Source organism: Wasmannia auropunctata, unplaced genomic scaffold, assembly GCF_000956235.1.
Source record: "Wasmannia auropunctata unplaced genomic scaffold, wasmannia.A_1.0 LD335985.1, whole genome shotgun sequence".
Taxonomy (NCBI): Eukaryota; Metazoa; Arthropoda; class Insecta; order Hymenoptera; family Formicidae; genus Wasmannia; species Wasmannia auropunctata.
The window spans coordinates 880,375-900,590 of record NW_012026905.1 but is presented as its reverse complement, the minus strand read 5'-3'; the positions used below and the strand labels follow the sequence as shown (position 1 = coordinate 900,590).

At 40.7% G+C, this 20,216-nt stretch overlaps 5 protein-coding genes across 8 annotated transcripts in view; 3 read left to right on the top strand and 2 right to left on the bottom strand.

The window, feature by feature from the left end:
- The first annotated feature begins 299 nt into the window (after nt 1–299).
- LOC105454449 (proteasome subunit beta type-7) lies at nt 300–2,829 on the top strand. The gene is made up of 4 exons (XM_011697060.1): nt 300–657; nt 1,471–1,650; nt 1,772–2,087; nt 2,483–2,829. Exons 1-4 carry the CDS (start codon nt 596–598, stop codon nt 2,753–2,755), a joined length of 831 nt encoding a protein of 276 aa, XP_011695362.1. The 5' UTR covers nt 300–595; the 3' UTR covers nt 2,756–2,829.
- Nucleotides 2,830–2,968: 139 nt separating this feature from the next.
- LOC105454448 (villin-1) lies at nt 2,969–9,123 on the bottom strand. Its single transcript, XM_011697059.1, has 9 exons — nt 8,986–9,123; nt 8,268–8,384; nt 7,414–7,754; nt 6,105–6,586; nt 5,441–5,724; nt 4,503–4,689; nt 3,982–4,230; nt 3,600–3,896; nt 2,969–3,332 (listed from the first exon to the last, which is right to left on the bottom strand). Exons 1-9 carry the CDS (start codon nt 9,121–9,123, stop codon nt 2,983–2,985), a joined length of 2,445 nt encoding a protein of 814 aa, XP_011695361.1. The 3' UTR covers nt 2,969–2,982.
- A 4,601-nt stretch (nt 9,124–13,724) lies between these two features.
- On the top strand, nt 13,725–15,880 carry LOC105454446. Of its 3 annotated transcripts, none has more exons than XM_011697057.1 (4): nt 13,725–13,984; nt 14,049–14,131; nt 14,627–14,842; nt 15,545–15,880. In XM_011697057.1, the coding sequence occupies exons 1-4, from the start codon at nt 13,873–13,875 to the stop codon at nt 15,695–15,697; spliced, it is 564 nt and encodes a 187-aa protein (XP_011695359.1). In that variant the 5' UTR covers nt 13,725–13,872; the 3' UTR covers nt 15,698–15,880. The 3 variants fall into 3 exon arrangements, with proteins under 3 accessions (XP_011695359.1, XP_011695358.1, XP_011695360.1); XM_011697056.1 differs by having other exon boundaries at nt 13,726–13,984; nt 14,049–14,152; XM_011697058.1 differs by having other exon boundaries at nt 13,859–13,974; nt 14,049–14,152.
- A 131-nt stretch (nt 15,881–16,011) lies between these two features.
- On the bottom strand, nt 16,012–17,993 carry LOC105454443 (elongation factor Ts, mitochondrial). 2 transcript variants are annotated; one of them, XM_011697053.1, is made up of 4 exons: nt 17,922–17,993; nt 17,218–17,373; nt 16,589–17,120; nt 16,012–16,488 (listed from the first exon to the last, which is right to left on the bottom strand). In XM_011697053.1, the coding sequence occupies exons 2-4, from the start codon at nt 17,371–17,373 to the stop codon at nt 16,265–16,267; spliced, it is 912 nt and encodes a 303-aa protein (XP_011695355.1). In that variant the 5' UTR covers nt 17,922–17,993; the 3' UTR covers nt 16,012–16,264. The 2 variants fall into 2 exon arrangements, with proteins under 2 accessions (XP_011695355.1, XP_011695356.1); XM_011697054.1 differs by having other exon boundaries at nt 17,678–17,978.
- Nucleotides 17,971–20,216, top strand: part of LOC105454532 (dynein heavy chain 7, axonemal-like) — a 43,411-nt gene continuing 41,165 nt past the window's right edge. The window contains exons 1-3 of the mRNA XM_011697205.1: nt 17,971–18,060; nt 18,768–19,078; nt 19,693–19,996. Of these exons, the coding sequence (XP_011695507.1) occupies nt 18,837–19,078; nt 19,693–19,996 (546 nt within the window). The 5' untranslated portion in view covers nt 17,971–18,060; nt 18,768–18,836. The remainder of the gene's footprint in view (nt 18,061–18,767; nt 19,079–19,692; nt 19,997–20,216) is intronic.

Here is a 20,216-nt window from a genome sequence, read left to right as displayed (position 1 = left end):
ACAAAGAATATAAATTTATACGGTCTGTTCGTGTTGCTCGTACTTTTTGTACTCACAATCAGAATTCTCTCTCTCTCTCTCTCTCTCCAACGCTCGAATATATTTATCACGTTTTAAGTGCGAATATTTTTAAGGATTTTACGCAATACAAATAAATCTATTATTTATCTTGACTTTAGTGGAAAGCTCTATATAGATCTGTTGCTTGAAATTCAAAAAAGAGAAAAAAACAAAGATATCAAAGTGTGGAAAAGGTGCGATTGACCACGAACAGACTTTATGACAAGACAAGAAAGTTGAGGTTATCCCAGGACAGGTTAGGTGATGTGTAGTTCATTGTAGCTGTGTCACTGATCTGGCTCGACCGACACGGCCGGGACGAACGTAGTGTTTCGGTCCGAGTGTTGTAAGTAACGTCTTTGTAAAATTTTTAAAACGGTTCTGAACCCTTGCCGGGTGGTGTTACGGACGTGTGCTCAGTGCCACAGTTTACCTGGGTGTGCGGGAATTGGAGTCACCCAAAGAATAAAGAGAGAGGAAGAGGAAGAAGCTGTGTCACTTTTGACTGCCGATACTCACTTGATCGTGACAGATCATGACTTCGCTTCTCGCGCCGGAGATCCCGGCACCGGGTTTTTCCTTCGATCTCTGCCAAAGGTAAAGATTTTTGTCTCGCTTCGAAAAGAAGGGCCGGGGGGAGAGAGGGGGTGCTACGAGGAGGCTTGTTTTTGCTGTGCTCGCGGAAAGTAAGATCGACACTACCGCACCGTTGCATCCCTCGACTCGTAAAGTCGAAAAAATATGAGAAGTGATGTCGATTTTACCTTTTACGCGAGCACAGCAAAAACAAGCCTCTTAACGTAACATCCTTCCTTAATAACTCTCTGAGAGGTGCTCCGCCGATTCTAACCTCAAAACGCACACTGCTGTGTCACACAGTATAGTATTTCATAAATAGAAATTTTTTTGATGTCAGATGTACATTGTAATATTTGTAATTATTTTTGTGTGAAGGAACAATTTTTGAGATGAAATTTTAACGCGAAATGTATCAGTAAATGTATGTGCGTGAAATTGTGTTACGCTGCCTCTTGCTAATTTTATAATGTTGTGACTAAAGGTAATTACCAACGATAATTGTTTATCTTTGAATTCATTGTCCGATGCCAAAGCATTTTTGGGTATTTTTTTTTTTAAGTTGAAGTATTTCAAAAACATGATCAATTTTATTTACAGATTTGTTTTATGAAAAAATCTATGAAAGTCATGTATTGTATTGACTGCTTTAAAAGAAATCACAATGAAAAAGAAAAGGAACTTAAATTCATAGCTTCTGTTTTCATCGCAATGTATCTGGAGTGATGTATTTATTGGCTTTAATTACAAATTTTATCATATACTTAACTTATAGATTTTCAAATCAACTTGGGAGTTCCTCGACCCTGCTAATCTTGTATTTATTTTGCGCAGAAATCATGCCTTGATCAAAAAGGGCTTTGCCGCTCCGAAAGCAGTCAAGACTGGTACCACCATCGCCGGCATAGTGTACAAGGATGGCGTTATTCTCGGTGGTGATACACGAGCCACCGAGGACACCATTGTGGCCGACAAGTACAGTTTGAAGATCCACTATCTCGCTCCCAACATGTAGTAAGTATCGTACAGCCGCTCTTTATAACAAAACTTTGTAGCAACGTAACTTTGTAACAAAAATTTAATTTCGCAAAAAAAAAAAGAAGAACGCATTGAAAGGAACGTAAATTACTTTCAGCTGTTGCGGAGCCGGTACAGCGGCCGACACCGAAATGACTACCGAGATGATAGCCAGCCAGTTGGAGCTGCACCGTCTGAATACCGGCCGTGTCGTGCCCGTGTGCACCGCCAATACGTTGATAAAGCAAATGCTGTTCCGTTATCAGGGTCACATTGGAGCTGCCCTCATCCTGGGTGGCTACGATATTGACGGGCCTCAGTTATACTGCATTTATCCACACGGTTCGACCGAGAAGCTGAAGTACACCACTATGGGATCTGGCTCGCTGGCTGCCATGGCGGTCTTTGAGAGTAGATGGAGGCCTGATATGGCGGTACTTTAGTTTTTTTTAATTATACAGTCGAGTATATTGACATCCAAGATTATTGCCATTTCAAGACTTGGAGTTCAGAGAAAACTGAGTATTCGAAAGAGAAAAAATTTGGCAAATTTTATGTCTAAAATATAATAATAATTAATAATAAAGTCTGTAAAGTAGTAATTTATTTTAGATAAAACTATCGAACAGTGTGAACAGTGACAAAAATTTATCGCATTATTTATAAAATTTGTTGATTTGTGTATCGATTTATGCATTTATGTATACTTATATTTATATAAATTAAATTCTGTTATATATCTTTTATTTTATTTATATATATATATATTTTTTGTATTAAATAATGTATTAAAACTATTTCTTATATTGCGCAAAACGAACGTTTTCAGGAAGAGGATGCGAAGCAGCTGGTGGCGGACGGCATTCGCGCGGGCGTGTTCAACGATCTCGCGTCGGGATCCAACGTGGATCTCTGCATCATACGCAAGAACAGCGTGGAGTACTTACGCCCGTACGACACCGCCAGCGTGAAGGGCGAGCGGCAGATCAGCTACCGTTACAAGCCCGGCACCACGTCGGTGCTCACGAAAACAGTACAACCGATCATCGTGGAGGAGGAGACGGTGCACATCATCGAAGCCGAAGCGATGGACATCGCATGAAGTTCCACTAACTGAATCTAGCGTTCGATATAAGTTTTAAATAAGCTTTAAATAAATTTTTTTCTCCCATGCAATGAAACTTTTATCGGTTATAGATCAATTCGATGTTTGTAATAAAGATATCACCCGGGCAATTTTGCGTAGAGATGAACGTATGATTTCTAAATTCTGAATTCCGGAAGGAGAGGGAATGATATTTGGGACCGAAGCAAGAAGTAAAGAGCACATTAGAAGAGTCCAGCGGCCTGCTTGAGGCGTTGCCTCTTCCAGGTCGGCAGCTTCTCGAATTCTGCGGGTTCCATTTTGAAGATCGCGATGAAATTATCGTAGGTCAGGTGCATCTCTTTGCGTCTAACGTCCACGCCGGCCGGCAGGTTCTCCGGCTCGCTCTTCAGCACCGCCGGCGGGTACTTGATGTAGCTGTCGAAGTCCGTGGCGGCCTTCGAGGTCGTCTGCGCCCTCGTCGATTGTTCTCTGTCCTCCAGCAGGGCGCAGAAGGTCTCGAACGGCTTGTAATCTCTCAGCAGATTATGATTCCAATTGTCAAACAGCCCGATAAACGTAGCCGGCTCCGAGCCTGAGAAAAATTAATACAATTGTAAACAACGAAAAGTAAAAAAAAAATGTAAAGATTCAAAGATTCTTTTTCTTTTTGGCGAAAGAAAGAATTGAAGAATTGAAAAATAACAAACCCATAAAAAATATCAGTCGAGTTATCTTTCAAAAGACTTTACTATGTTTTAGATTTTTACTTATGACTTGTTAGTGTTTTGGGAAAAACGTCATTAAACGAGAAGTCGTTTCGAGATCTATTCGAACTGATCTCGTGTCACCAGGGACTCACCTTGTTTGATCACGGAAATAGTCGTGTTGCGATTTCGACCTGCCGGATGTGTATAGAGATATATGGTGGCGTCCTCGACGCACTCTTGCAGCGTCCTCGGGCTGGAGAACTTGCCAATCCATACCCAGATCACGCTGCCGGCGTCCAGTAGCCAGACAGCTTCCGGTATCAGCGAGTTCTGTCGGAATCCGAGAATCTGCTCGCCCACGAAGAGGCCGTTCTCGGTGCGGCATTGGAACAGATGTTTGTCCAGTTCCTCGCCGACCTCTTCGGTCTCCGTGCTGTAGGAGCCTCTTCCTGAGGAGGGTAAATTTACGTAAAGCGAGAAATGTCAAATATAATGTTCGAATCGCTCTATTTCTTCATCCGGTTTATCAATTACCTTCGAGCTCGGTCCAGAAGTCGTCGCCCTCTTTACCCTCGGTGATGAGGGGCGCGTTTCTGGGCGCGAGACGTCGCGACGTCTGTCTCGCGTCGCCGGTGCTCTTGCCGCCGCACCAGACGACTGGGACGCCGGTGAAGAGGATGAACACCGCGCTGGAGTCCAGGCTGCTCGCCCGTAACGGGCGTTCCACGGCCTTCGAGGTGTACGGCGTCGAGCCGAACACTCTGACCAGATATTTTTTCGGCGCTGCAAATCGAGAATCTTTATTGTAAAACCGATATATGTAATCATTCACGTGTAAAGTATATTTTATTTTTCCTTCCTGCACAATATACAAACTTCTTTGATATTTTATCTTGTTTGGAGTAGATAAGCAAAAAGTTCAAATCGCGAATGAATTAATCCATCAAGTCGAATAACTTTCTTTAACAATTTGATCTAAATTGGAATTTTCTTTTTAAATATTTTGTCGTTATTTCTTTAAACTTTTATTTGTTCGAATGACAGGGACACTTTACGTGAATCACGATGGCGTCCGGCGAGTATCTTGAGCTTCCCGTCATAAATCTGCAAGAGATGAGGCGGTTCTCTGCCTTGGGATGCCTTCACTAACTGTGCATTCGTCTCTTCAGATAGGCGACAAGCCACAGTCAAAGCTGCATCTCGATCCATCTTAACCGAATGAACACCTTCCCAGCAGTAAACCTAAAAAGAGGTATTAATCGTTTTTGAAATCTTTCACAGTAATTACAGAATTTTTATATAAATTTTAGAGTTTTTAAAATTTCTATAATTTTATAATCTTTTAAAAAGTTTTTCAAATTTTTTATACAAATTGGAGCACAGAAGTGAAAAAGTTTATAACTTCTAGAATTTTTTATATGTGAATTCTGAAAATAGTTCTAACAATAAGATGTCTAAATAAGATTTCTCATTTTCTAATTTCCGAAGGAAACATAAAATCTAAAGAGAATTTTAAAGTATTTTTTCTAAAATCTTTATAATATTTTAAATATAAAAAGTTCTTAAAAATATTATGAGATATTAGATTTCGATATTTAAATACTTCGCAGAGCATTAAAAGAAAAATCCTTCCTCTCTTTCTAATTCTTGAATTATTTAAATCTTTATAGAAATTTTTTTTTTGCGTAAAATATTTCCAAATATGATATTAAATACTTAACAATATTAAATCAGTTTAATACATCATCGAAAAAGACTTTTGATAAGGTTTCTTAATAAATTAAATTAATTAGGTTTAATTTAGTATTTAATATATTTGAAAATATCCTGTTTACGCAAAAAATAAAAATTTCTATAAAGATTTAAATAATTCAAGAATTAGAAAGAGAGGAAGGATTTTTCTTTTAATTAGAGATTTAATCGAGATATAGAATGAAAAGACTGTTTATATAATTTCTCGAAAAAAGACTAAGAAATTCAGAGCTTCACGTACAATACTTCGACACCTTCTTCCCTGTCCGTACTTGTACAGCATCACGTAGCAGGCTTCCGCGTAATAGATTCCCCTGTCGTCCTCCACCTGGACCATACCTTCCTTCAGTTCAACCCTCCACAAAGTCCGCTCGCCGGATCCGTCGTCTACCAGCTGGCACTCCGCCGCCATCCTGGGCCTCTCGTTCATGTAATCGGGCTCGAAACTCGCCGGCAAAGTCAACGGCCTCGTCTTGGAAGGCTCCCAGCCCCTCAACAGCGCCTTCATCTCCGCCGGTTCGTGACCTTTGTTTCGTTTCATTCGTTTTATTCCCCGTTCGGCTATTACACGCAAAATTCTAAAAATTCTCGCGATTTATTGACTCTGTCCATATTGACTCTATCTTTTATCAGTTTATTTCAGTCATTTTAATTTCATTTCAATCGCTACGCTTAATTAATTCAGATTTTTATGTATACATATATGTGTACAATATATTTCACATTTAATTTTTAATCATTCAATTTCATATTATTCAATAATATTATGTTATTTCTTTCTTTCAATTACCAATTCTTTCGCATTTATCTGCATTCATTCTTAGAGAAATTTGCAAATAATTCTGTGCCTCCGAAAGAGATGATCGTTTAATCGCGCGACAAAACACATCCCGATCTCTATCTACCTTCCGTCGTCCTTGCCACCGGCACGCCGTCGCTGTAGTCCTTCTTCTTGATGAAACCCCGCGCGTTTCTCACGGCCTCCAGCCTCTCGCGCGCGTTGACGTCGCGGCCCACCCAGGCCCAGACGCCGGCCTCGCCCCGGTCCACCAGGTACACGGAACCGGAGGTGAGATCGCCGCGTAGGATCGGACCGGACTTCAGCTCGGCGACCTTGTACTTGCCCGATTGCTCGCTGCACTTGTACAGCTTGATGGGGCTCGGAGGGTTGACGCGGTGCTGGCGATCGGGCGCCACCACCCTGGCCGTGGAGTCGAGCACGCTGCTGAAGAGCTCCCTGTCGTCCGCCGGCAGGGTTTGCTCATAGCCGTCCTCGACCACCACCACGCGGCCGTTGTTGTTCTCCTTTCGAGACTCCAGGAGATTGGCAGCGTGGCGTTTGTGCAGGGGATCTGACAGAGATCCGAGCCACAGGAAGATAACGCCCCTAGAAAGATTTTTTAATAACACTATTGAATGAAGTAAGCCCGGTTATATAAAAGAAATTGTTATAAAACTTTTATTATTTTATTTACAAAATTAAGAAAAAATTTTATTCATTGCTAAATTTAATAGAGGAAAATGAAATATAAAAAATAGAAGAAATAGTTATATCGGAAGCTATCAATACAATTTGTTTTGTGAAAGAATGTAGATGGGAATTTGATTTTAATCCGGTGTTATGGTCCTAATTCTTTGGTCGCAATTTTTTTTTTATTAATCTTAAAGATGTTTTTTTAAATGCGATGAGAAATGTATTATAGTCGCTTCGTAGAATTAATCTCACCACATTAAATCAAAATTAATTTCATTAAATTAAGTATTAATATATATCAATTGTAATTGTTTTTATGTACTATTGATAAATGAATTAACAGCGTCTGCGAAAAAATTTATAAAAGTTTAGTAGAAAGAGATATTATTTATTATTAATTAATTAATTATATTATTAATAGAAAGTCAGGAGCATAAAAAAACAAGAAAATTTAAAAGATGATTACACAATTTTTTAAGTTTTTAAATGACGAACTGCAAAACATTTTATCTAGAACAGCCAACAATTTCAAATAAATTATAAAAAAATTTTTTTAGACGTATTAAACCTCAGCTAAACGTTAAAAGGGGAGATCGAATCATTATTCATTGTGTTCGCGGGAGGCGCGTATACTTTTTGCACGCGGAAACTTTCACCGGCGTATTTCGACATCCGCCCGGCGCGGTTACGCAAAATTATTCGCGTCGCGTAGTACGCGATTGGCCTGAACTGTCACGCACTTAGCGCGGACGTCTACCAGGATGACGTCCCGGCAGCTGAAGTGTTCCCAGTGGACCCTCTCGAGCTCGGTCAGAATCGGCACGGCCACGCCGGAGACGCGGTGCAGGGCGCAGTCGGGCGGTTCGTGATGCATGCTCTCCACGACCAGCCGCTGCCGGAAGTAGGCGAGGAACCGCGGGCTCTCGCGGCCCTGCGCCTCGCGCGTCAGGATCATCGCCGACGTCTGCGAGTCGAGCTCGGCGGCGCGTAGCGCCGCGGCGCCGGACGCCGTCGAGTCGCAGTTGGCACCGATCCAGAAGTGGATCGCGCGCACCACCGCGGTGTCCTTCAGATCCTTGATCTAATAACAGGGTAAAAGAAATCACCGGGGAATCGACCGGATAATAAAACGAGTAGAAGTAGAAAGAGAAGGAACGAAGGCCTAAATATTTTCTTTGACGTCTGCAAATTTTTAACTTCAATAATTTCAAAATTATACTTAAAAATTAAAAAGGAAAAAGTTATAAACAAACAAAAAAGTTAAAAGATGATTGCACGACAGTTTTTAATTTAATAATAACTGTTTTCGAAACGTCGTAACTCTTATTTTCTCTCGGTCGAATCAACTTTTAATTGTTAATAAAAGTTTTCTCGTGCATTTTACACAGCAGTCGTGCGGCGTGCTGCGCGAGTAATTCATTTTCTTTGCAGCGAAACGACTCGATGGTTGAGCTTGAAAAGTTAAAAGTTGGGAGATGAAAAATTATGCTGCGAGGGTGGGCGTGTGGATTTCGTTAGGCGAGGCGGTGCTCGCGCTTTCGTGCGGGTTTTTTTTCTCTCACGATGACGCAACACACAATGGAAGTAAAAGTACCGGCATGCCCGGGTAAGGAAGTGCACCGTCCTTTGCGGACACAGCGTAGACGATGTACGCCGACTCGGAGAGGAAGAGGCCCATGTTGCTGCTGCTTACGACTGTCGCGCGTAGACCCTGTTTCGACAGCGAAATACGTAATATCAAGTGAAACGAAACGAATCGCAAACGCGGCGTGAAGTAAGTAATTAAGTGTAAGACTAATTTGGAGTAGATAATTAATAAAGAACAAACGATAATAAGGATTAAATGATAGTTATGAATAATAGTTAATAATAATCAATAATAGTCAACAATAATTAATTAAATTAATAATAGATAATTATAGTTAGTAGTAGTTATATAGTTAATAAATAATATGTATAGTTAAATAATAAATAATAGTTACCTATAATTGAGAGAAATAACTATTCATAAATATAAAACTAATTAGAGCGATACAATAAAAATAATTTCCAATAATGAATCTGACTATGAAAAGAACAACTTATTTTACGTGATTAACGATATGCCATTTTTGTTCACGATGAGATTTTACTTGTTCAATATATACTTCGATCTAACTTTGTACATTAATCTTCTAATTATACATTAATTTTCATAATCTTTTTTTTGTATTTCAATGCGTATTATTTTTTAATTGAAAAATATTTCAATATCTCAGTGTGTTACAGTTATTCAGCATCGTAATGATCATCTTTATTAATACAATAGCTACCTCGATCTTCCAGACTCGGAAGATGCTGCTGTTCTTCGGGATGTTCTTGAAGACCTCGCCGCCGGAATCGTCGCTGCGACAGCTCCTGTCATCCTGCGGGACGGGAGTTAAAATTTCAGGATACAGCACGGTCGTCATATTCGCGCTCCGCAGGATTCTCCGGTTCTTCGAAAATTCCCCTTTTCTCGATTCGAAGTTTTCCCAGTGTAAGTTCGCACTTTATTTCTCGCGTTAAAAAAGAATTAATATCGCATCGCAAAATGACCGAACCGAGTCGACGTTGAGGCGATTCGCGCGGCGGGTAGTGTGTCTAGTGATCGCGTGTCGAGAATGAAGAGCCGAGGCACTCGAGACGAGTTCCCGGGAAGAGATCGCCGCGGAAAGTCGCCGGAAAAACTCGAAAACACCACGGTAAGTCTACGGCCGACCGATGGGCGCACGCGTGCGGTAATTAATGGTAATCAATTCCGGCGCGCGCGATAGCATTGTGCCGCGGGTGATGTTATGTACATTAGCGGAGCGAGAAGACGCGCGCGAGCCGAATGGGTTTCGCAACGGACGCGCTTCGCGAGCGGACTGAAAACTGGGATACCAGAGCTCTCTCTCTTTCGCGCGCGCGGAGAGGATCTCCGCCTCGCAGGTGCATTCGAGTGCGTGCTCGACGCACTTGACGCACACCGCACGCAGCCTTGGCCGGAAGAGCGCTTAGCACATTAAATAAGTTTACTTTATAGTTTAGCTTCCTGCGTATACCTTCCAGTATAACGTAGATCGCAAGTTGATTTATATTGCATTATTCATCTGAAAGTTACACAAGTTGATCGTAATTTAATTTATTTAGATAAATTATTTTAGTTCGCTTAGTTAATTAGAGTAAATTAATTGTTTGACTATGGAAATGGCCTACTTCTTGGTGCTGCATGAATCGCTGAATGATTGAAAAAATGAGTAGCTGTCTAGAAATTATACAGACTTGGAAGAAGGCCTTCTTCCGGAAGGATTTCTTCCGGACATTTTTGAACATTTCGGCTCGTTAAAACAATCGTTTCGGACAGATTACAAGGAAATGGATTTTTGAAAGTTACATACAAGTTCATAATTTTTGTTCATTTAATTAATTATTCTAGTTAGTTTATTTGTTAGAAATTTAATTATTTAACGGAATGAAATGCAAAAAGGTTCGGAGTCACCCTTTCTTTGATCGCGTCGCACGAAATGCTGAATGTTTGAAAAAAATTGCAGTAATCTAAAAACGTTAGAGAGAAAAATGTCTGAAGGACTCCGGATTCTCCTACCGGACGTCTCCACACACGATTTGTTTTCAAGGCAGATTACAAGGGGGAATGACTTTTCGAAAGATTTCTCATTCGCGACCGGCAAATTGTCATTGTTTCCCCCCTCAGGAAAATGAGCGGCCTTTGTGCCGCTCGCTTTCGGCCCGGGTTGATTGACCTGTAACCACATCGGATCCCGGTAAGACGGGGGCCCATTATGCCCGCGGCCGACCGCCGCCTCCGTCGCATTGTGCTCTTGCGCTGGTCTCGTTCCTCCGGCGGCGTGTGTGTGCGAGCGCGCGTATCCCGCGATTCATTCATGTATGTATATATATATATATATATATATACATGAGCGGCCCGCGCCTCTCGCATTCTCCTCACGCACGCACGCACGCACGCACACGCGCGGCCCGAGCATCACCCGCGACGATCATCGCCGCCGCGCGACAGGGCAGGAAGTCCCAACTGTCGCCCGCATCTCTCGGCGCGGGAATCGCGGCAGAAGGTGAGAATTCGCGGTCGCCCGACCGCGAACGGCCCTCATAGGAGAGAATGGGACTCGTTTTTTTTTATTTCGCTCTCGTATAGACGCGACGCGTTCGTTCAATGACGGTGTAACAGGTGGTAAGTATATAAAGGCAGCGGAGAACGCGAAATAGAATTTCGGCATACGATTTTTACCTTCTTTTTAAAAATGATTTTTATGTTCTTTTTTTTTTTTAAGTGTTTGATTGTAAGACACACGACATGATGTATGTATACGAATTAAGCACAACAATCGAGTTGACCGATTTACGACTTCAAGCAGTCGAAAATAGAATTGTTCTTCTCTCTTGCGTTTTCTTTTATAGATGTTTCGTATAGAAACACTATTTTTGTTAATTGATTTTTTTTCAGAGGTTCGACTTAAAAAAAAATGTGAACAGATTTTGCGTAGAAATATTATTAACAATAAGATGAAAAATATACCTACGATTAGTTATTTGTATTTACTCGTGAATCTGTTTTTCTATTTAGCTAAACGATCATGCGAGCATTAAACAGAGCAGAAACGAGGGTGGGAGGAGGTAGTTTAACAACTCGTTAATTAAAACTTTTTTATATATATATAAAAAAAAAGAAATTCGAGACCTTTCAGAAGTCCTTAAAAACGCATGAAAGACGCGTCTGTTAATTAAAAACTTTCGCAAGCGGATAGAAAAGAGGAACTAGGAAGTTAGAAATACTTTCTCGAAAATAAACATCATAATAGAAAACGAAGAAGACTGTTCTTTCAATTAACATACTAATTTTCATATCGCTAATTATGTATGCTCTTCAGAATTGATCTCAAATTCGTCGCATTAACGCGGCTCTCTTTTTCCCTTTCTCCTTTTATCAGCAATTTAAGATCAGAGGACCGGAGGACACCCCCGAAAAACGTTGCACCCCTTCGCAGATCGTCCGAGATCGGGAGTCGATTCGCGAACGGAATTGATCTCACTCACCCGCCTGGGGAAGTCCATTGTTCTCCGGTGTGTGTCTCGCGGGCTCGGCGAGTGTGTGGCCGGGGGCCGATTTAAAAAACCGCCTCTCTACCTCTACGCGCGGAGGGACACGCGCGAAGGAGCAGGACGCGCGCGAGTTCCTCCTGGCACTCTCGGCCTCCGCTCTCGCTCTTGTGTGATGCGCGCGGCGGCTAACTGTACACTCCGCGCGAACTGACTGATATTCCCCGGGCTCTAAAAACGAGACCGCCGCCGCCGCCGTCGCCGCCGCCGCACCGGTGTGTGTACCGCGCCGAGTGTCCGGAAGTGGGCCCCGGAACTCCGGCCGGCCAGCCGTGACAGGCAGGCGGCCCCCGGGACGAGCTGCGCCGCGGCCTCATGAATATACGTGAGCGCTCGTGCGCGCGCGAGCGCGGGAGGGGGCCCGTTGTGCGATCTCGCTCGCCTGTGGGGCAACACACACACACACATCTGTGTTCCGAGGTCCGCTGCCTTTCCAACGTTGTACTCCTCGCCACGGATAGATAGAGCACGGCGGTTTTATTACACGTCCTAGAACACGTAATGGGCCCGCTCGCGCGCGCGCGCCGTCCGTTCCGCTTCTACGTGCGTTAAATGCGCTCCTCTCCGTAGAGAATGCAAGAAACTGAGAAGGATCCTGTATATAGGAGAATCGATGGGAATCGGATAAGACTAATCGCGCGATCGAACGGAGATACAGAGGGGAAATTGAAAAAAAAAATAAAAAAAAATAGAAAAGTGAAGACAAGATGTGCAGAAATAATTTGCGGATTTATTGAAGCTATCTCGATAAAGGTATAATACTTCGTAACGCTCAGTCTGCGTTCATGCAAGATTCTTATCGCGTCTACGACGCGCTCGGACGTGCAACTTAAATGCAACGTTATTCATTTATGTATACATTTGATCGCCGTTATATGTAAAATAGGGAGAGGCGTGAGAGCGATCTACTTAATTGTAATCTGCGAGCCTTGCGTTCGATCCCGGCTCTCAGCTCGTTTTTTCGTCACCAGAGAAGCAACGGGGAAACCATTCTGATTATTGCTTCCGGGATGGCCATTCTGTAAAGGGAGAAACAAAAGGGCACTTAGTTCCGGGCAGCCTTTTGATGGGCAAGTCACGTGATTACAGAACGGCTCTCTCCGGAGTGATCGTCAATGTCAGGGGGATGAATCTGATACGGCACAGAAGACAATACAAATTATACAATGAATATATGCAATCCTTGCGTAGTTTTAAACTTTCATCAAAACTTTCATGTAAATCTCTGTTTTATAATAACATTAATTAATTTGTGAAAATTAAAATTGGAGTCCAGTGAAATTTACATTTAAAATGTTTAAAATATCAAAAATAATTTGTTTATAAATTTTCTTTTTTAACCGATGAAAGAGATGACGCTCGCATGCGGCCCGTTCCACTCCTACGTGCGTTAATGCGCTCCTCTCCGTAAGAATGCAAAAAACTAAGAAAGATTCTAGGAGAGTCGATGGAAATCAGATAAGAAACTAATCACACGATCGGATAACTATAAGCGATTCAAAAGATAGACTGTTATATATTATTCTGTGAATTATAGTTGAAAAACATGTTGGTAGAACTTCAGAACCGTGTCTTACTGTGTTTATATGACGACGGATGTGTTGAGAAATGACATTATATTATTTATATTATTTTTCTTCAGAAAAATAATACGTACTAAAATTGAAATGAATTTTTTTTATTTGGTTTTTACAGATTAATTTTATCGCAAAACAGAAGTTATGAATGTTTGAAGCTGCATAACTTGACTTGACTTTACCCTATAAAATATATAACGTACAGCGTCCTTCCTATTCTTCCTCCTGACATCTGCCCTGCTGACAAAAGAATAAGAGATAAGAAAAATAGTACGCAATTTTCGAGGTATTGTACTGCATTATATGTGCATATTTATATTCTTTATATTATTCCTCGTTTTATTCTCAAGCGTATAGGGTGGGTTTCTTTTAATTGCGGGCATCGAGTTTCCTGAAGCCATATATAAATTCGGTCCGATCCGGTCGTTGAAACAAAGTGCGCTCGCCGGGCATTTTTCCCTGACAGGAGGCGGCGAGCGAGAGATGCGGGTCCCGTCGACAAATGTCAGAGGGCTGCCTCCGTCTTACCACCCTTCGACGGCGCGAGGATGGATTGGCGTAACGAGGAGTCGGATCAGTCGAGCGGTACATCGAGGTAGAGAGACGCTCGTTGCGAATCTCCTTGTAACATACAACGTGCGCTTTCTCTTTCCGGACAGTCGAGAACCTGAAGTGGGATGAGAACGATCATCCCGCGGCCAGGACGCAGGATGCTGTCGCCGCCGCCGTTCTGGACCGTAACGTTTGTTCCCAAGGAATTCAGGTTTTATTGAAACATCAAAATCAAATATACTTAGGAATCAAATTTCTAAAAACAATTTAATTGCTTCATCTATAATTTATAACAATTTTATTTAATTATTGTCATTTATAGTCTTTTAGTTTATTATTTATAGTATCAATTTTTAAACTAAAAGAACTTTTTTATTTTAGTTTAAAACGTTAGAGAAAACTTTGTTTTAAATTCATTGCGACAAATAAAAATACAAAAATACATGCATAATTCTAAATTAAAAATTGAAAGTAATAAATGTTATGTCATAAATTCCATATTAAAATATATAAATTAAGAATTTTAGGAAAATATTAATTGGTAAATCTAATTTTTGATTAATTTTTTTAAGATCACAAGCTGAAGATGACGAGCTACATTTTAATTATTCAATTTTATATTTATCTGAAATTGAACTTTAATATGAAGGTAATCGCGTTTTCTTGATGAATTCATTTTATTTAGGTTGGAATGGGAGTTTGCAAGGACATTGGGAATTTCACGTCCGCTTTAGAGAATCTAGAGCTCGAAACGAAGGATCATCCAGGCTTCAGAACAAATGACATGCAGACGGATTACTTCAATGATTCCGAGCAGGAGGAAACTGTTCCGGTTTTCAAGACGAGAGAAAAATCTACTTTTCAATTGGTAGTCCAGGGACCGGAAATTCTAATTTTCCAGGTGCATATACATCCTTATTTAGCCATGACTATAATTAGCTCTTTTGAAAAACAGATTGATTTTTCAGAATTCATAATTTACATAAAAAATACTGATACAGAAATTTAAAAAAAGAGAAATTTCTTTACAGATTTGGGGGGAGAGAATTCTTATAGATGCTTATTAGCATCAAAAATATTAAATTGCTTGACAATTTAATTCGTTACAGTAGCCTCATGTAAGAACTGTGTTTGAAGACCGACAATATATGCGGCGCGCAGTTTGTGGCTTGATATTATAACAATAAAAGTTATTATCACACCAACGATCCGTGTCGGTCAATAGGCATTATTACTTCAATATATCTGATTTATTCTTACGAGCCTAATTCCTTCAATTTATTTAAAAAAAAGAGGCATCAAATAAGTTATTCAAGAATATTAAAAAAGTAGTAGTATACAGAATGAGAATTCGAAATAATTCGTAGTATGAATATTTGGAATTCTCATTCTGTATACTATTATCTTTTTAATATTCTTGAATAACTTATTTGATGTTTCTTTTTTTAATTTTTGTATTAACATTTTTTTACGTAAATCTTGAATTTAAAAAAATCAATGTTTTTAATTTAATTTCTTATATAGGCTTATTTAATCTAAAAATTGTATTGTATAGAAAGGAATTAAAATTAAGGACCGCAGATTGAGAATTTTTCTTCTACAGGGCATCAGGCATTCACCCGCGGATATCGCGCCCTATTGGAAGAAGGACTCTCGAATGTGGCTGTGGAAGTCGGTCAGGCTCGCGAGAAGGTTGAAGAGAATCAAAGCGAAGGCTGCTCCCGGGAGCGCTTTGTATCGCGAGGATTTTTCATAGCGTACACTTTTATTCGACTATGTACATACTAATTTTTGAATTATTTTATTTTATTTTTTTTTACATTTGAATACATTTTAACATTCAAATAATGTTGCTGACTTGCGTGAGATAGTCTTTATATTTTTTTCGTATTTATCGAAAAAAATTATTAAAATAATAAAAAAGAGACATTAAAGAGGACAAAGCGCAAGAAAAAAAAAAGAATTTGATTTTTCGATTCTGATAATAATTTAATTCTATATGGGTGCAGTGAAAAGACAACAAGCCTTAAGATTTGATATACGTCAAAAGGCTAAATGAAATAATGACGATTTAAATTTTATACTAGGCTATATCGATTTTATTACTGTAACACGATACACTGTACAAAGTACTAAAACTGAGAGAATGTCATTATTATTTTCAAACACATTCTTGTTCTTAAAGATGAACAACTTAGGAATCTGTTTTCACATGATCTTCTCGCTTCTTCGATTTCAGTCAACAACAAAAAAATAATTATCGTGTATTATCATATGAAAATTAATATTAACGATAGATAATGTGTGAAATCGGAGGTTGACATCAGCCGCAGGTCTGAATGCTCTTCAGCGTCGAATCCTCGTCAAGCTCCTCGCCGATCTCGAAACGCGCGAAGTCGACGATCTCGGCGTTCGCCTCCGCCAGCAACTGCTGCACGGAGAGAGTGGGATCGAGCAGGAATTCCTGATAGATCATGCACTGCTCCTCGTCCACGTTGTCGTGCGGCTCGTCCATCCGCGGGTCACCGATCTTCTGCGGGTCCATGCCTGCAAGGAAGAAGCAATCGCGAATGTTAGTACTTTCTTTTTTTTTCTTTCTCTCTCTCTCTCTCTCTCAATTCAATTATCGCAACGAACGAGAGCTTACCGATGATATGCTGGCAGAGCTGCGTGCCCAGCATATTGTCGCTTTCCTTGCACTTGATGGCCACCAGGGCACCGTATTTGCCGAAGGACACGGGTATGGGATTCATCGGCGCCGGATGCGTGCAGCCGAACAGCGTTACGTCCGGCGACCGCACGCTGACGGCGAGCGCGCGCCTCAGACTGATGTTCTCGCCGACGTTGCCGATGGTCAGGGCGGAGTGGTCGCTCAGCGGCTTGCCGTCCGCGGCCGGCAGGTCCTTGAGACTGTCCGCGTGGAAAATTGTCCGTTGCACCTCGTTCTGAATCTCCTGGGACCTCGCGTGATTCAGCACGGCGGAGATCACCGCCTCCGCGAGACCGTGGAACTTCTTGTTGCGCGCCACGAAGTCGGTCTCGCAGTTAATCTCGGCCAGCGCGGCGTGACGCCCGTCCACGGTCACCGTGATCAGCCCCTGACTGGTGTTGCGGCCCTTCAGCTTGGCCGCCTGGGTCCAGCCGTACTGCTGCGCCTGCTCCCTCAGCCATTTCTCAGCCTGGAGCGAGAAGGAACTAAGAGGTCCCGTCGTTAAGTCAATTTAGAGTTGCGGAGAACGCGTACCGAGTGCGGGCGCGGAGGCGCGCGCCTCTTACCTTGTCCACGTCGTTCTCGTGCAGCTCCAGGGCTTTCTTGCAGTTCGCGAACGTGTAGCCGGTCTTCTTGCGCAGCTTAGCCAGCAGGGATTTGTTCGTGGCCTGCCAGAGCAGGCCGTTCGTGTGAATCAAGCGGAATATCTGGGCCGGTATCATCTGGAAAAAAATATATACCTCATCAGCGCCAATTTTTTCTGACATAATACATAACTTGGGAAATGTGACAATTTAATAAACTGCTCTCGTCCTGCAGGTGGCAACCCCGACCCCGTTCGACAGAAATGCAGAAAGTACAGGGGAGAAAATGTCACGTCAGGGGGAAAAGCGGATCGCAAATCCTCGCGGAAATCACACGTGTGAGGCGCAGGTGGTTCCTGGGACATAACCTAAAAAAGAGACTCGCCGATACGGAATTGCTTCTCGCCGAAGGAGCGAGGAGCGGCGATTGCGAGAATTGTACCTTCCCTCGCCGATTCCGCCGAGGTTCGCGGGATTCGTTAATTCTGTCGAATCGATTGACGTTGCCTAGAGACTGCGATCGAGGGTGCAGTTTGCGAATCTGACACGAGACACGCGTGGCTCGCGCGAACGCGGATCAATTCGGTCGTTAATCTCGGCGAGACACCGGCGAGTATTCGCGGCAGGTCGAACAGCTGATCTCGCGAATCTTATATCGCGGCGGTTCAGCGGCGCAAAACACTCACCGTGTTTGGATTTTGGAGGTTAGAACACAACGCAGATCCGTAATCATTCCTCCATCAAGAGGGCGTTTGGGGCTCCCCCCCCTCCACCGCCTTTCTCATCAATGCAGATGTACTGCTCAAATTTTGTGGGAATATCAGTGTAAATATGTTAAAATGATTATTACAATAATGAATAAGTATTCAAATAAGTATTTAGAATAACTCATATTTAAAAATAATATACCTTATACATGTTATATATTTTTTATTATAATTTATTTTAATTTGCAGTAGTTAATATACATATATTAAATAATTTAAAATAATATATCTTATTTATGTTATAGTAGTAGTATATTGTATTTATTAGTTTACATTATACTATTATAAAAATATACTGTTTTTATATCATTATTATAATTTTATCGCATATAACACACTAAAAAAAATAAAGTATTTAATAATAATAAGTTAAAAGTAAAGTATTTAATTTAAATAGCATTTAAATGAAATAAGTATTTCTCTAAATTATTTCATTTAAATAAATAATTATTTAATATAATTATTTGAAATCGTAAAAAAATATATTTTAACGTAAATAATAATGCACTTGACGCGAGCCACTACCGTGTCTCTTGGCTATTATAAAAGCTGTGAATAAAGAGCAATTATCTCTGCACTTTATAAATATTTCTATTTTAAATAAATGTCTGCATATTTAACATGTATAAATTCGCGTTTTATTATTCGAGATTTAATATTTACGATTAAAATATTTTATTTTAGAAAGGTCGCGAGTGAATTAAATTTGTTTGCAGTTCCGCGAAACGGTGATGAGAATATTATCGTATTGTATATATTTTCCAGAGAGATATATTAGAATTCCGTTAAATGTCGCCCCGTTGACACAATTAATTGTCATAATTACGATCGAACATGGAACTACCTTTCCGCCCGGAGGAAACGAAGGCACGGAGTTGCGCATCCGAGAACGCGATTCAAATACCGAAGGTCCTCGACGCGAAGGTCGAGCCGCTGTTCTCTCTTCCGTCGGACTTGACGAGTCCTAAGAGATGCAAGAGGAAAGGAGAGGCGCCGATCAAGGAAAAGGGAAAGATGCAAAAATTTCGCGGTGCATCTCACACGGCGAAACGCCTTCGCGAGGAGAAGTTTCGCAGGTATACAGAAAGGGCAACTCAAAACTCCGTATTTCCACTTGTAACTTCGAATTTACTCGGCGATCCGAGTATCAGTAATTAAATTGAGTTCTCAAATAACATCAGACCTAAACATGCCGCAGTGTAAATTCATATTAATTAAGTAAAATTAATCTTAACAAACTGATGCTTATACGCATCTTAAAATACTGAAAATAATTATGTGCAGTTTAAACGGCTGAACATAGAGTTAAGAAATTCATATAGAATTTGTTAGGCAGCCGTGACCGTAGAAGGCGCTTTCGAATTTAATTGTGCGATTCACATGCGCGGTTATCTAGTTTAAATTATAATTATTGTTAAGTAAAATTAGTTAATTAAATAAATTTAAATAAATTTATTTAATTAAGTATATTGATTTAGTAAAATGACATATAATTGATTAAATAGAATTACTGTTGAATTTAATTAATGACATTTTAAATATTATCATATTAAGAGATGAATGCTATAGGTGAATTCAATATAAAGTGGAACAATTATTAATGCGAATTAAGATTACAACAATAAAATTAATAATTATTGAGGTCTCTTGGAAGAAGCTCGAGGCTTTAAATGAATCTCCTTACGGCTAGATTTATGGTGGGTTTGATAGTCAAACCAGAGTTACCGGAGAAAGACATGGATCTGAGCGACGACAAGGACGTCAATAGATATTATTATTACGTTTGCAACGGAGTCGATACGATTGGTACGGTGAGCATCGAGGACGTCTTCGTCGAGGCGATACTCGATCTGGTTCCGGGCCGTCTGCGTGATAAATTTCCCGATTCTGCCGGCGAGCTGATCCTCGAGATCAAGGAGGACTTCATGAAGAATATGAAGAAAGCCATCGTCGAGTTCGCACTCACGGAACCTTCCGAGGAACATCCGTCAGAGGTTGGCATTCGGAAAAAAAAAGATCGAATTACAAATGAGATTCTTTTGTCGATTTGAGAATCAAATCAGATTGAAGACAATCATAAAGAGATAAGCCTAACAGTTTATCGACAAAATTTTATATGTTTAAAAAAATATTTTAATTTATAATATTAAGATTTAGATTTTTAAAGATATAAATTTAAGAAGAAATTGGAATGGAAACTTTGAACCCCCCCCC

What these genes read in the sequence shown, in the direction of transcription:
- LOC105454446 (XM_011697056.1), top strand. Translation starts at nt 13,873, where the DNA reads ATGCGGGTCCCGTCGACAAATGTCAGAGGGCTGCCTCCGTCTTACCAC. An exon ending in TTTGTTCCCAAGGAATTCAG is followed by an intron (nt 14,153 to 14,626) that starts GTTTTATTGAAA and finishes CATTTTATTTAG; the next exon opens with GTTGGAATGGGAGTTTGCAA. An exon ending in CGGAAATTCTAATTTTCCAG is followed by an intron (nt 14,843 to 15,544) that starts GTGCATATACAT and finishes TTTCTTCTACAG; the next exon opens with GGCATCAGGCATTCACCCGC.
- LOC105454448 (XM_011697059.1), bottom strand. Translation starts at nt 9,123, where the DNA reads ATGACGACCGTGCTGTATCCTGAAATTTTAACTCCCGTCCCGCAGGAT. An exon ending in CGGACGCCATCGTGATTCAC is followed by an intron (nt 4,231 to 4,502) that starts GTAAAGTGTCCC and finishes CTCGATTTGCAG; the next exon opens with CGCCGAAAAAATATCTGGTC. An exon ending in TATTTCCGTGATCAAACAAG is followed by an intron (nt 3,333 to 3,599) that starts GTGAGTCCCTGG and finishes AATTTTTCTCAG; the next exon opens with GCTCGGAGCCGGCTACGTTT.
- LOC105454449 (XM_011697060.1), top strand. Translation starts at nt 596, where the DNA reads ATGACTTCGCTTCTCGCGCCGGAGATCCCGGCACCGGGTTTTTCCTTC. An exon ending in TCCTTCGATCTCTGCCAAAG is followed by an intron (nt 658 to 1,470) that starts GTAAAGATTTTT and finishes TATTTTGCGCAG; the next exon opens with AAATCATGCCTTGATCAAAA. An exon ending in GATGGAGGCCTGATATGGCG is followed by an intron (nt 2,088 to 2,482) that starts GTACTTTAGTTT and finishes GAACGTTTTCAG; the next exon opens with GAAGAGGATGCGAAGCAGCT.
- LOC105454443 (XM_011697053.1), bottom strand. Translation starts at nt 17,373, where the DNA reads ATGATACCGGCCCAGATATTCCGCTTGATTCACACGAACGGCCTGCTC. An exon ending in ACGAGAACGACGTGGACAAG is followed by an intron (nt 17,121 to 17,217) that starts GTAAGAGGCGCG and finishes TTCTCGCTCCAG; the next exon opens with GCTGAGAAATGGCTGAGGGA. An exon ending in GCTCTGCCAGCATATCATCG is followed by an intron (nt 16,489 to 16,588) that starts GTAAGCTCTCGT and finishes TCTTCCTTGCAG; the next exon opens with GCATGGACCCGCAGAAGATC.